This window comes from Oculina patagonica, chromosome 7, assembly GCF_052425735.1.
Source record: "Oculina patagonica isolate OP01 chromosome 7, crgOcupat, whole genome shotgun sequence".
NCBI classification, from domain to species: domain Eukaryota; kingdom Metazoa; phylum Cnidaria; class Anthozoa; order Scleractinia; family Oculinidae; genus Oculina; species Oculina patagonica.
Window position 1 is genome coordinate 14,482,032 of NC_135764.1, and position 15,955 is coordinate 14,497,986.

At 36.3% G+C, this 15,955-nt stretch overlaps 1 protein-coding gene across 1 annotated transcript; it reads right to left on the reverse strand.

Annotated features, from left to right (window-relative positions):
- Nucleotides 1–1,533: 1,533 nt before the first annotated feature.
- On the reverse strand, nt 1,534–15,291 carry LOC144661740 (uncharacterized). The gene is made up of 9 exons (XM_078522561.1): nt 15,224–15,291; nt 8,368–8,433; nt 7,728–7,761; nt 7,163–7,262; nt 6,521–6,716; nt 5,992–6,127; nt 5,074–5,161; nt 4,804–4,869; nt 1,534–3,749 (listed from the first exon to the last, which is right to left on the reverse strand). The coding sequence occupies exons 2-9, from the start codon at nt 8,408–8,410 to the stop codon at nt 1,845–1,847; spliced, it is 2,568 nt and encodes an 855-aa protein (XP_078378687.1). The 5' UTR covers nt 8,411–8,433; nt 15,224–15,291; the 3' UTR covers nt 1,534–1,844.
- Nucleotides 15,292–15,955: the final 664 nt, after the last annotated feature.

Sequence of the window (15,955 nt, forward strand, 5' to 3'; positions counted from 1 at the left end):
AATAATTTTATTTAAACACGCGTGAAGCTATGCTAGGATATTTGTTTAGATCTCTTGTGGTTTACTTTCCCTGGAACCTCGCAGTTTTCTTATAGCTTCGAATTCGCTTTGGGAAAACTGTTCGCTTCAGTGACAGGTATCACTGTTTTCGCGACCAAATGGAATTACTCTTTATTGGTCCTTAAATTGTTTTTCACCATGGCCTTTAAACGATGCTTTTAGTTTATTTCTGAAAGCTTCGACATGTTTGATGGGTATGTCACGAAAGCACAGCTTGTTTCGACCAATCTACATCCCGGAGATATGGAGGCGGGAGAAGAGCAACTTGACTTACATGTTGCAATGTTAACTCAACTTCACAACTATACAAGAGATCAAAATGGTGTCAAAATCTCCCGAGAGGCATACTCAATCCAACAATTAGTCAGGCTCTTTGGTGTTCTGCCAACTTAAAATTTATTATTTTGGGGGTTTCTTCGATTTGGTCTTCCAAGTAAAATATGCCATGCATAGCTCTTTTAACATCTCGTTGGAAAGCTGGGGTGTTTCGTTGTACGTACAAGCCGAATGGTACTAGTTGGTAAATTTAACCGTGGCATTGTTTACTCATACTGTAAGACTCGTTTAAAGTTTGTCAACAGCAACCGGTCAGTTTTGATCCGTCTTTTGGTAGTCAAATTAAGTTTTTCATTTAAAGGCCAGTTCGTTGTCATTTAGTAAAAGTCACAAAACTATTAAGTACAACTTATTTATTGTTTTCTAAGACCTCTGACGATCACGTTTAACAAGCTGCATCCATTAAATAAGGTTAAAACTAAACATCAACAAATTTGAAAAAAATTTCTGTCAGGTAAAAAATACAAATAAGAAGGCCACCAAAGTGATTTTAAATTTTGTTTTTCGTTCACACTAAATATATGTCGCATAGTTATTCTTTTGAACTAAAAAAACTAGCTTAAAATTTTGTTTAAAATAGGGTCAGACAATTACGAGGAGCTTATATCTCCCGTGAGCGATATATATGTATCGTAAATAGAAAGCCACACTAATTACATATTTTGATTTGCAGTTTACTTGCAAGCTAACTCACTGCCAAATTCTATTAGAACTACAATGTTCAGCGAGAATAACATTTTTTGTTTCGTTACCAGACAGATGGGCCTTTCTTTTACACGATATAACTACCTTCAGTACAGACGCATCAACTTTCTACTACAGTGTTGTAATAACAACCCATATAAATATGTAACAAAAACTAAGCAATTATCAAAATAAGCTAATTTGAGCTAAATTTAATAATTGTGAATGAATTCTCAAAGAATCTCTTCTGAAATATAATAAAAGAATATTCAATAATTGATGGAAAATTGACAAAATAATGTAATTTTACTGGGTTAATTAATAAATTCTGCACTGAAATCTTAGTTGTTAATAGGCTGTTATTTCTCCGCTCTATGAGCGTAAATTAAGATTACAAATTTTTGAACTGTGCTTTGCTGCTACTGAAACCAGCAAAAAAGCACAGGGTTAAGTATTTATGTATTGAGCCTTTGCGCAAAAAAAAAAAAAAAAAAAACGGACAACGGTTTTTTGCCAAAAAAAAATGGAAAAAAGAGAGTCAAAAGCTACCACAAAAAAACTAGTGCCCAAATTAGCTACAGTTATTACAGTTTCTGCCTCATTTAAAGAGCTACGTTGAAAACGAAATCTATTCTTACTACAGTCCTGGTCAAAAAAGTGAATCAGTACAATTTTCTCTGCTGTGCCGCAAAGAGTAGATACAAGGCTAACGGTACACTGTTTTTTGTGCTTGAGTTGTCGCACATAAAAACATCTTAAGACGATTATTTTGTCTTATTTAAGGCATTAATTGCTTGTAGAGAATCTTTGATGCTTCTAACATCAATCACAACGCTTGCCACCACGCAGATAGCAATAATGAAAAACACGACCCAAAAGCTTATTTTAAGGTACTTCATTAACAAAGGGCGATCGCTTTTATTTCCTCGCCCGTTTGTGTAGCCCTGCACTAACCTAATTCCTTTCTTCTCACAGATTTTTTCAACATTTTCGGCGATTTCTGGTCTTCCAACAAAGTAACAACAAGACTTCTTAGTTGCACATTTAAGAGCTTTTTCGAAATCTATTCGACCACTGATGAGGTGAATGTCAGTTTCTGTGGTATCGTTCTCGCCCTCTTCTTCCTCTGGACTTGTGACATAAAATCGGAAGTTTATGGAAGCAACATTCTTTTCTTTGATCTTTTTCAGGAGTTCGTCGATAGGTTTGCGCAGAAAATGGTAAAATGCTTGACATCGGACCGAGTAGAAAATGTCGATTTTCAGTTTTTTGCCTGCTTGGCTTCCGTGCTGGGATGGTTCTGAATGGTAGGCCAGAAAGCTTAGGACATCCAAGATATAGCCGCAGCCAGACCCTGTTGCCAAAAGAACGTGGTGCGATGGTGACTGAGGGCCCACCAGCTGATTGTACAACCTCCAAACAGATGAACGGTAGGGTCCCCAGGCATGAAAAGTAAAAGTTTCCTCATTGTTAGCTAGCCACCTTGTCCAAGGAAGGCACAGTTGTTTATCGTCTTCCATTATCGATATCACAAAACCAATGTCCCATGTTGAATCTTTCGACAAATTGGCAAATGTGGTAAAGGGATGGGACCGTTGGGGAAGTATTCCTGTACTACCTTTCATTTCATGGAGAAGATAGTAGACATCGCCAACAGCATGCTTCACGTCCTTGTCCAGTTTGATGTACACGACCAGGTACTCGTTGTTTCCAATGATTTGTTTTCGCACAATACGACCACGATGATGCCGATAGACCCAGATGGAGAGCACTCTGTCGATACACCAGATGATCAGCATGGGAAGATTGACGAAATGTGCCAGGCCATGGGTGATCTTTCGAATGTTGTCAACAGCGTACCAGATTCCGGCAAATACATGCAAGGCCATTGCCAAGGAGTAGCTTCGTTGGTTGGCGTAATTCGATCTGCTCAGGGGGAAGAAGAGGCAGAATATGACGATCATGAGCACAAACCGGTAGATCTCGTCCGCGGTTAGATGAACCCCCGTGTGGTCGTTGAAGGTCCACCCTTGAACAGCAGCAGGATCCCAGAACTTTGACCAATTCATGTGACCTGGAGAATTGCTGTAGTTGAACGTACTTGGTGGATAATACTTCAGGTCTGTACCGTCAATGAGGGGTGGAACGAAGATAACGAGAACGTGGGCAAGGGACGGGATGGCAATCAGGAAGATCCCTGCAAATGTGTGCATTCTCGAATGAACTTCCCGGATTCCGTCAATCGTGATCCACTTTGGAGCGACTTCGCTGATGAAGTTTGAAAAGCACCACAACATCGTGTAGAACATTAAGTTCTGTGAGGTGATAAGAAGGCGCGCCGTGACAGCCCACACGATATTGGTGAGAGTCTCGCCTATGTTAGTTCCCCATAGACGTCCTGGGAGTTTTCCACTCCTTCCAAGCACTACGTCTCCTTTGAGAACGAAGTGGTCAACAATGCACAGTGTTGTTAAGACCAGAAATACGATCCAAACCAAGGCTTCGTATGAAATAGTAAATGGCCTTCGACTGAGATTGATGGTGTCTTTCGGCTTCTGGGACGACTGTCTTTGATCTTCAGGAATTTCAATCAGAAAATCTGGTGCCTGGGGTGAAATCTTGCTCCTTTTGGAAAGATGCCTGGCTTCTTTGTGGTTATCTCCAACCTCCTTCAAAATACATATTCACAAATTAGTATCATAATAAACCTCAATTTTATTCCTATATATATTTGCCGTTGTTAGAAAAATATATATTATATTATATATTAAATATATATTCAAGAACAAAATTGACAATAATTCATTGTGTATTTGGATGGCAGTGTTAAATTCGACGAATGGTTTAACTTCAAATGTTTTAACATATAATTATTTAATAATAATGTTATTTATCCAGGGAGCTCACATCACCAAAGGTGCTATTGAGTGAGGCCTTGCAAAATAATAGATTTAAGTACATGTAGCAACAAGGCCTCTAGAGAAAGGTTACTCAGTTAAGATGTCGAAAGTATGCGTCTATCAAGTAAGAAGTTAAAATTTTGAACACGACCTCATTGCTGTTTGATTTTAATGTCCAATCAGGAGAACCTCAAGCCTTGAACCGTTTATCCCATTACGTTATTACTGAGGAGATTTTTATTCAAGGCGTGATTTCACTGACTGACAATATAAAATGCCTGCTTTTGTATTTAAGGCTGCTCTGACGAAGTTTGTTTATATTTGGTTCTAAGTGTCCTTTCCCTTTTATACAATTTATGTTCTCGACGATATTAGCCTTTTTCAGGCTACTCTAAAATTCGAGTTTAAATAAAGTTCATGATGTTATGTTATGTTATGTTATGTTAGGGATCGATAATCGAAATAGTCTGTATTGTTTATTACATGTTTATGTTGTTATTTTTCTTTTCCGCTGCATAAAAATGCGCTACTGACGAGGTTCGCTTAACATTTATCGAATCCTATGATAAATAAATAAGTATTATATTTGCTGTATATAATGGCTTGTTGTATGAGGCATGATTTTTTATTTTATTTGTAGCCTGAGTATATGTACTCAATCACTTCTAAAATCAACACTTCTAAATTCCTATTCGATCGGGAATCCGAGGGCCGCAGGTTTGTCAGTCGCAAGACTGTTACGTGCTACCCTCGTAAAATAAAGACGATTTATGTACTTCTACAAGAATGTAAATTAAATAAAAGAGAATATATATTAGCTCACCTGCAAATCGTGCAATAACTCTTGGTACTTGAAACCCATCTCATCTGTATAAATATCCATGACAATCTACAAGTTTAATAAGACAGGTTGTTAAAAAAATGTACCACGGACAAACTTTAAGGGCTTTAGGTGTACGGAGGACTATTTTATTCCATATGTGACCCTGCTTTTTTTATATACAGACAACTGGCCATGGAAATCACAGTTAACCACCCCGATTGAACCTAAGCATCAAAAAGCGACACCTTTAAAAAAAATTAGGAAACTAACCTTTAGATCCTCTTTGTTAGTAACAACACTAAGAAGGCGAAAGAATTCTTCTGCTTGCGTATCGAATTCATCATCATTAGATTTATTGCTGCGAATGAAAAAATAACAGTTAGGGTGTTTATGTAATTGCAATATAATGTAACACGATTACCTGGTAGACAAATGCATTGTTTTAATCAGGAATGAAAGTTCTGTGATTTCATACTTAGCGTTACTAACAAGAGGCGATAATATAACATGCCCATGGACCATTCTTTGAAGATGGTCTGATCCGTGGAAGATCAACGTTATGTAAAGATAATTCAAGGGTTAATATCTATAAATCTATATTGCCTGATGAGTGTGGTCATCCTTTTACCATACGAAACAGCGTTGTCGCAACTATTGGTGGACACGTATTAATGTAAATATTTTTAAATCAAACCTTAAAAATTGTTCATTTTAATTTTTTTTTTTTTTTTTTTTTTTTTTTTTTTTTTTTTTTTTTTTTTTTTTTTATTTTTTTTTTTTTTTTTTTTTTTTTTTTGGGCCCCTTTTTATTTTTTTTTTTTTTAAATAAAAAAAACGATGAATTGAAATTTTTCTACTTTTGATCATTATTATAATCACTGCTCCTCTCAGAGTTGAGCGTCTACAAATTTTATCTATTCAAGTTCAAGAAGTAAATCCATATCTTAATATATTATAACTATAAATAAAATAAATTATTATAGTAAGAGAGGAAGCCACTTCAGCTAAAGCTGGTTTTCATGGGTGTCCTCTCTCCTCGTCGAATTGGAATTTGAAAATAATTATGGTTTTGTGGAGGGATGAAAAACCGGGGAACCAGGAGAGAAATTATCGAAGTAAGGGCGTGAACCAACAACAAACAAGAACCAAGAACAAACTCAACCTACGTACGCGATATTTTTTAAGTACCTGGTACACTTCTGCGAAGGAGTGCTGGCTAGCAGATTTGACATATCCATTTTGCCCTTCATCAGCTCAGCAACCCTCTTCAGTACTGCTTCTTTTTCTGGGTCTGTGGTGGCATGGCGAGGCTCTGCAGTAGTCTCTGTTGAAACAAAAAAGGTACATAAAATTTAAAACGAGGAGTATACATTAAAAGAACTAAGCGAGCAGTTCTCAGGAAATAATTGATAGCATGCATGAATAAGTAAATTTTACATTTTGTTAGTCACATCAAACCTTGAAATGGATGTGATTTGAAACTAAAGGTGACTTGCTTTTCTCTTATATTTTTAATAGCCGTCATTTGAACTAATTTGGAGACATACAGCCTGACAATTAATGCCAAATTAAACCTTACTTTCTTTGTGGAGTTTTAAACACTATTTTGTTGGTGTTTTTTTCTATTTTTAATTTGTTAGGGAAGTTTTAAGGCACATACAAATTGTGGTCTGACAGGCAAAATTCTTTTAGACACTGTGTTCACAATCTTAATTACCAGTTTCAGCATCATGAAGAAACTTTGGCCAATTGCAGCTATCAGGACTGCCATGAACACGGTAGTGGCTCTGTATTTCTTCTACTTCTTCATCTGTTAGAAGTTCTTGAAATACTTCCTTCAAGGCCTTCACAAAGTCCCTGGCACTAACAGATCCTTTCCTCAGCGGATCATATTCATGAAAGTAGTCCTCTAGCTTAAATAAAAAAAACAACAGAAAGAGATTATCTTCAGTTGAATCCCATGGTTCTGTTATATTAACACCTTCAATTAAATAAAAGCAGAGTGAAACTGATATAGCAACAACAACAACAACAGCAGCAACAGAAATTTGTCCAACAAAAATTTAAAATTCATCGTCATTCAAAATTCAATTTAATTTTGAATAAAGTGACATTTAAAACCTTGTACAATCCTCTTGGGGAAAACTCAATTAAGGAGCCCCAGCCATGCAAGAACCTTTGGCTTTGAAAGGACCATCTAATTTTACTCGTCCCAAACAGGAACTGTTCAGGGCACTCTTCATACAATTGCAAACAATACAATTTCTTTTTCTGTGAGGTCTAAGTCTCGTAAACTTATTTTAAATTTTCTTGACTAGTAATGGGATGGTCTAACCACTGATATAGTTGACAATCTTACCAATATTCCCTTTTCTCGAACAAATGTCCCAACTTTTTCCATCAGCTCATCAAATGGAACAAACACTGAACTTGTGGATGACGTTTCCTCTGATGACCGCCTTTTTTAATACAAGATTGATAATATGTGAGTCGTTTAATACACGTATCAGTCGAGTTTAAAGGCTAGCACACAAACATTTGTTTCTTTGTTTAGTTTTTCAATAGGAGGAACTAAAACGTAAATTGGCATCCTTGCAAACGAACAATACAAAAATAATAGTAGACACGCGTTGGATAAGGAGCTCATCTTTTCGTTCTCCCTTTAATTGCTGCATCATGACGGAATATTATGACATTCACGAGAACTTTCAAAAGCATATCATACAAATGTAGGTTGCATTTACAAAAAGGGACAGGAAAACGACCAATTTCTTACATAGGCTATCCAAAGTGTACTTTTTACAAAACAAATCCTTATTTCAAGATTGTTTAATTTCTCTGGATTTTTTTGGAAGATAAATATTCCTAACAAGCAAGTAAAGAAAAGCAAACTGAAAATGCCAAAATACGAATGCCATACTTACCCTTCACTACTTGACAGATCTGTGAGATCGATTCCTGTTGAGAAAAAAAAAACAATAACGAGGGGTGTCTTTGGATGAACATCCATTTTATTAAATAGTCCAAGCTTGCTTGAAAACGCTTGGAGAAGCGATGTTGCGTTTAAGAGCAGACTTGCATAGGCCTATCCAAAACAAGAGTAGGTCCCGAGTTGATGCCGTTAAGGTGGCTCTGTAGTTATTCCAGGTGCACTCGTCCCTGTGAAATTTTGCGTCATGATGTTTTTGGTTTTGACGCGATGGCTATGAAGATAAAGGAATACTTTCGCCAACAATTTTCCTGAAACTTGGCTATTTCATGTATTAAGTAAATGTTATTTGCCTCCAGAAAAGTCGGAAAGTGGGAAAAATTATGACACAAATTAAAGTTTGACATAGACAAGTGCGCCTGGAATAAATACGGAGCCACCTTTTTAAGATTGTAATAAAACGTACGTTCCAATCACTTAAGCGACCATCTTTGATGTTAGAGGTTATAATGAGGTGAGGTCTTTAAACCAGTCCAAGTTTATTTCACTCCTTGGAGTGGGTATTAAGCTGGCCTGGTGTATTTTTAAAGCCAAAAATGCCATGCAAATTACTAATAAAAGCAAAACAAACATACCACTTTCCATTGACACGGCGATTTTATCCGCGGTGTTCTGCATGTTAAATTTGTGCTCACCAGAACCTGTCAATGAAACAATAAATATTATTTGTGCTACCACTTATTAACTGTTAAAGAAAGGACAAAAGATCAATGGGAGTGTCCTGATTCGTCAAAAGCTATTGACTATTTCGTGCTGGTAACAGGGTGGTAAAGGGGTTATGCGTGACGCGTGATTTAGCAGAAGTTAGTCCTGATGACACGTGAAAACAGCTCAAACTTGGCGGTCACCCTGAATTGCCAGTCCAGCAAAACGCATGTCCAGTTCAATTTGAGGACCGTGTCTCGTGATTCCGGCTAAAAACGTCCGTTAAAAGTAAGGCAAATGACACGAAACATGAAGCCAAGACTGATTTATTAGATTATTATTATTTTATGTGGAGGAAGCTGTATTTCGGCTCGAGCGAGTCATGCGTTTAAGGACTTTTCTCGCACTGTAAACTCGCCTGAGAGTTCAAGTCTTGCTACTAAGCCATTAAAAGGTAAATGCCACGCACAAAAAGCTCGTTTTCTAGTGTACACTAAATACATGATTCCTGCAAAAAATGGTCTAAGAAACAAAGGAGATTCAAAGGAAGATAGGCTCGTGATTCGTGATTTGCATTTCACTAAAAAATGCTATAGTCTTAGCGGTCTTACCGGCAAGGGTCCGCAGCGCACAGAGAGAGAGGGGCAAAGGAGCGCTGTGCCACTTTATGTTATGTAATTTTTGTGTGATGTACAAATTAAAGTAACCAAGGGAAACCTCTAAATAGGTCTTGCCCACGAAAGAAAACAGAAAGACATTCAAAATGGCTCTAAACTAGAACTCTCGAATGATCTGAAACGAAAGAACATCTTGATAGGCTACAGCGATAAATTAATTGTCTGCAACTCTGCCGGCATATTTAGTGTTTTATGCCATCTTGGAAAAAGACGTCTTATTTCTTATGGATTGCAAATGTATTAGACGGTACTCCCCTTTAAAAAGTTGCTATCATGTAAAAAAAAATTCTCAATACTAACCTTACGATGCTAGTCCGTGTGTTAGTTACTCAGTTTAACGACTGGGCGTAACTGGTACTCAGTAGTTTAAGATGCAGTTCTTTATATATGTAGGTTGTGCGTGCATTAAGACAGAGTGGACAATTATGTCGTAAGAGAGAAGAAAAAAGGGTGTCGCAAGAATGTCCATGATACCGCCCCCCATTCATTTGTACAATTGTTCTTATGAAATAAGTGGTGGTTATTTTCTATACTGTCTGATCAGGTTTCCTAACACACAGATACCGACACTTGAAAATTGAAAATGTAATTGAGAAATTTTGGCATGGTGTTTTTGATTTAAGGACTGCAAATAGTGACTTAATTAAATTTAGGTGATTTGCATTTTAAAAAAAAGCCAGTCAGGCTTCGGTAGTCTTGTTAACGTTTTAATGCCTTTGATGATATATATGATTTTTGATTTCATGCCATTTATGCTTTTGATGATATATATTTTCATGTTACATGGGAGCGTCCTGATTGGTTAAAAGCTATTGACTATATTGTGCTGGTAACAGGGTGGTAACTTAAAGGGGTTATGCCTGACACGTGACTTAGCAAAAATAAGTCCCGATGACACGTGAAAAGGAATATATAGTCTTAAAATATAGGAAGGAATATAGTCTAAAAATATGAAGGAGTATAATCTCAAAACTCAATGCAGTCCCCTTGCTTTTTATTGGACCCAGTTACATCTCCGACTTATTTCAACATCGCATTTCTCATTACAACCTAAGGAACAGTGGATTAAATCTTGTGCAACCATCTTACAACAATCGCTATTACCAAAACTCGTTCACTTACAAGTAAACGCACTTATGGCATGGAATCAGCTCCCTTCTTACATCAAAAATTCTTCTTGCTTGAGAGACTTTCAAAATAATTTGAAAACATTTGACTTTTTTAACTTAATTGCCTACTGCAGGCGAAATTATTGCCGTATATCTTAGGTCTTTTAGCGACATAGTTTTAGCATAGTTATCATTTTTTAAAGATCGTAATCCAGGGTGTTTTTTATTATTTATTACTTATACTATTTCCCATTGTTTTTATACTCTCTTTTTTAATTATTATCATGCGCTCTTTACATGAGCCTCTGGCTCGGATAGAGAGGGCACCCTAATCACGCGTCATGACATTAGTAAATTGATTGTATTGTATTGCATTATTGTATTTTCTATTGCGTAAAAATATAGTCAGCTACGAAAGACAAAATAGTCTGGAGGAAGAGAGCCTACAGCCCAATTCTCCATCAGGAAAATGGTTAAATGATGAAGTGGAGGAATAAAGTCTTAAAACTCAATGCAGTGATTTTTGACCATTAAAACGTAAAGTAATTTTTCCCTGGTACATATTTCTTCTAGTCAACGGAAATTAACTGCTGCGATTTTTGCATTGGTTTTACATGTGCAGCCAACAAAATAACTAAAGCGATGACTCATCTCTGCACGAAAGTGTTGTGGAAAAGATGAGTTCTCGTTAGCGAACTTGAGTTAAAAAAAATTGGCTTACTTGGCGGTTTACAGGCTGTTCATATTTCCGCCGTCTTCTAGCTGCTTCCCAATCAACAAGTGCCTGAAAGTTTCACCGTCAAATAAGCGACGCTTATGACAATTAGCACGATTCCACGCATTGTGATTAGAGTCTGGTTAGGCAATAGGAATTTTAATAAATCTGCAGAAGTGAGAAACTGAAAAAGGGCGTCCTCTTTTAAAGCTTGAGACAACCCAAACTTTTTTCTTTAGATGCATAAGTATCTAGAGATTGAACATTTTCCTATGATGCAAATCATATTTGTTGCTGAACGAACCACGTCGATCTCTGGTAATTATTGGAAAGTGATCTGTTTAGTTTTGCGATTTGCAATTTAACAAAAGTGGTCATAACAGCACATAATGATTGCTTTTTTAATTAAAAGTGTTTAATAGTTCTTGATTAGATAATAACCGGTTTCGCATTTCGTATAAGATAAAATATTTGAAAGGGAAATTACGCGGATAGAAGACACTAGTTAAATAACGTGATTTATTTTTTTTTTTATTTAATAGCCAGAACGTCAGTTGCATCGCAAGCATTACTGCCAAGATATCTTGGAAAGTTTATTAACATGTTAAAGCGGTGTTTGTTAATAGACTTCTTTAATTAATTTTTCCGGATTAACTGTAATAAATCTACCTCCAGGAAGAGATTACGTTTTTGCGCCACACAAAGAGCGAACAAAAGGCAAGTTTGGAAGTTCCGAAACGTTTACGTGGTAAAAGATTTCATCAGTTTTTTCAAGTTCACGTAAGCTGTGTAAGGTGATTACACAAAACATTAATCAAAGCACGTACGATCCCTCCCTACCACCAATTTAACAAAAAGACAAGAGTTCAGATCAAGTTCATATATACATCAGTAATTTAAGCACTAAAACACACCGATGAGCATTATGGTAAATAAAAGCTTCTATGTTTCAGAGGCAAGGCTTTACGGTAATTAATTTAGGTTTCTGAAACCTTTTCTCGAATTCAAAATACATGAAAGACAAGAACAGATGTAAACTGTACTATCTTAACACAACACGTGTCTACTGCATTCTTTGTAACTCACTGGCTCACCACTTAAGGAAATGCCGATCAAGAAATGAAATATTAATGTCAAACTTTGCAAAATCACGATAAATATTACTGTGAACATGAATCAAAATGATATCTTTATAAAACGAGTAAAAATATTAAAGTGGGTGCGAACAGAAGTAAAGAAAAGAGAATGTGAGAATGAATGCATGAGTGCACTTTCTTTCGCTTCTGCTTCGGGCAGCTTTGAGCCATTCATTTGAAGCAGAGGGTAAGTGATTTTCACTAAAAGACAAAGTTTGTAATTTCGATTTATACTGGATAAATTTAATTGAATTAAAATTACTTGAATTAGAGTGAATATTTTTCAAAGTGCGCCATTCGTACGGGTGACCTTATTAACCTGACTATTTTGCTACAAATCTTTAAAAAATCTTCGCGTAACTGTTTGGCAATCTTCGAAAACGTTTTGAAAATGACAAGGATGACACTTGGATAATCTTTGGTAATATTTCGAAAGTAGACGGAAGTCTTCGGGGAATAATCGGAAACTTCGAGAGTTAATCGGTAACGTTCGTCCAAGTCACCAACAATTAGAAATTTATAAAAGTCTGAAGTCTTCAATCGATCTCGTTAATTTCGTAGGCATGGCATATTTGTTATGTGGACACGAACGCAGCTTGGGACAGCTAGTGATGTAATGCTGTCACATGGCAAACCATGTCACTCTTAACTTTTCTTTGTAAACATATTAGCGAATTGGCACTAAGAAGTCAAGTTATTGGTGGATTATTTTACGGTGTATAACGAAAAGCATCGAATTCAAGTAATAACGGACAAAACTATGCAGCAATTAGGTTCCGTTTCAGCAATAAAGAACGAGGAAGGAATTTGGAACAAAAGTAATGGGACTACCCGCTGTGAAAGGATTGATTGACATTACATTGATTGACATTGCTAAATTTGCCATAGGCAAGCATTTTTAGGAGCTATACTAATGCAAATGTCGGCACTGGATTCCAAGCGGTTAAAACGCCCTGTATTCTGTATTGTTACAAATAAAGGAACAGGTTATGCATAATCATCAAGTTCCTTTGTATTGTTCAAGTGAAGGTTCATTTGCGAAGCAAAGAACGAAAGACTGAAGGCAAAAAAAAAATGATGTAATCAATAAGTCGACTTCTGTTCAATCACGACTAGCTAACTTCACTGAACATAAGTAGTCGCCAAATATCATGAAAACGACTGCAAGTTCATTCAACTTGGACAGACTTTTGTGAAGCGGAACAGCATGCTTTAACAACATGCAACCGTCGTGGTATTTCGTGGTATTGCATTTTCCTACAGAGGCAGCCAGAGAAACAGAAAGTATCCATGACAAGTACTGTTATGCTCTTATTGGACACGTCAAGATGACATCAGGTGGGCGAATAGTTATATAAATGATCATTAAGGGATCTAGTTTTCCTAAGCATTTAAACGAAAAGGAAACGATTATATTGTTGTGCTTTTTGTATTTTGATAAAGAACTGGCTGAATTAAACGATTGTTACAAAGCTCCATTTGTTCTTCACTTAGTATTTTTGTTCTGCTGTATTTGAAGTAACAATCGATACTGTATTCAGGCAATGATACAAACCAGTCGCACTTTGCCTAACTAATTTCTTGATATATTTATGTTTATGGGTGTGCGTTACATATCAAAAAGAATACGAATAAACATATGCAAAAATGCTGCAGTTAACATTATTGAGTCAACTATCGCTGAATGATACATCATGTGATTGAATCGTATCAATGAGGACCCTCTATGACCTATTTAACAAACGGTCAATAGTGTATGTTTTTTATACTCGCACGTATATAATAACAGAGAAGGTAGAAATTTCCAACATCGAAATTGCGACCGAGTTTGTCGAGTACGAAAAATCCTGGTTTCATTTCTCAACTACGAGTCTTTCCTTAAAGTTTTCGAAGGCTTTCTTTCGATTACTAATAGCAGATCAAGTATGGCAATACTAGCTTAGTTTGATGTGTAGTTTTTGTACTCACTGAGAAAGAACAAAAGGATGCCACGCTATACTTCCGTTTCAGCAGTAAATTTATCATGGAAGTTGCTAGAAGGTGAGCCCAATAAATAAATTTCTTGAACTGAAAATGTAACTTTTAAATATTATTTTTTTAAGCAAAATCAGACCAATTTACCGCCGAGATTGTTATCTGGTAACAGTATTTCTATTACACGCTTAGATACCAAAATTGCCTTAGAAAAAGTTCATACAAAACTGTTGTTAGAAATCTTTATTCTTATTTCACGCTTTATGCTTTATTGGCAATTTTGGTCTGTATAAAATGTTACGTGTTCTCTAAAAGGATTCGTTTCAAGGATTTGAGTTCCACTGATGTGATTATGCTTAGCAACATTATACTAATTAAGGCAGGGTAAATTCTAATGTAAACTTAGGCAGATCACTTTTTTGGTTTGGCTCACGCTTTTTTACTCAATTGAGAACGGCTTAAAAATAGTTCTTGTAGCGAATTCGAAGAAAATGGGCGAAAGAGAAAGAGGAAAAATCGTTGGAGGTAAGCAAACAAAACTGATATGTCTTTACATCATCCAAAGCTATTCTTTCGTGACAATCATCTTGGCGTTGAAATAGAAAATATTTTAGCAATTAGTATACGGGATTACCTAAAACCTGTCATAGTGAAATCATTCCGGTAGGCAAAAAGTTTAGCGAGAAAATTTCAATATCCCAAGGATACTGTTACCGAGTAATGACCTTATACTTAAAGCCGTTTTTTTAAGTATAGACTAGGAGAGAATTATTGCAGCTTCACGACCTGCATGGAATGCAAGTCTTTCGTAAGCCAACCCTTGTGTTTTTGTCAGGTTTCAGCTCCAATTTTTAGCTAGAGAGGCACTACGAGAGAAAGGTGTCCAAACATTTATCTACAGGAACCTTGAAAATAGCTCTAAACTTGAATTCTTGGTTGATCTAGAATCCAAAGCACTAATCAAGAAGTTACAACCTCTTCTATTTTAAGGGTATATGAACCTAGCACTACATGTATGTTCAGGCGATTGTGATCGATTAATTGTCAGCACTTTTTCTGGCTATATCTACTGTTTTATGCCATCATAGAAAATAATGTTCCATCATTAATAGATTTTCATAATATGACGGTACTCTGATCTGAAAATTGGTTAACATGAAACTGCCGATACTTACCTTTCGAAGTTTTTCCTTGTGTCACTGAGTCCAGTTCAACGACTGGGCGTAACTGATACTTAGTAGTTTGAGATGCAGTCTTATCTACATGTATACGTTTGCATTCACACAGAGCGGAACAAATCGATGTTGCAATATAGTTCCGTTTCAGCACTGATGTTTAGTAAAAATACTTTCAACAAAGTGAAGAATGTCTTTGTGACCGCCCTCAATTTATTTCTATTATAGTGTTAGCCACAGGGATAACTTAGGCGAGGCTTTTCAAGTGGGGCCTTTGAAATAGAAACGCAGGTGATGGTTCCATTCTGTTTAAGGAAGCCAATTTATTTGAATGTTTTCATGTTTTTGTTGTTTCAGATTTCGTTAGAATAGAAACAAACATTGTTCATCTATTGAGATTTAGGTAAAATTCCACTAGTAGATCTAGCTCCGAATGGTGCGATCCGATTGGCTGAGCTCCCGCTGTCGGTAAAACCTTTGTTGGCGCATTTGATATGAATTGTAATCGATGACACGTTGTCGAAAGCAAAAGCACTCAGATTCTGCTTACATAAGCAAAAATACCTAGAAAGCCTTCCTTCCACTTGTTAATGACAAATGCTTTGTCAAAATACACGGTTTTCTACAAATCATGTTTCGCAGTAACACACACGGACAGCACACAAAGAAACATCCTCCCCTTTTAAATATAGTCCTTAATACAGAGATGGCCGAAGACTTTAAAAAAAAAAC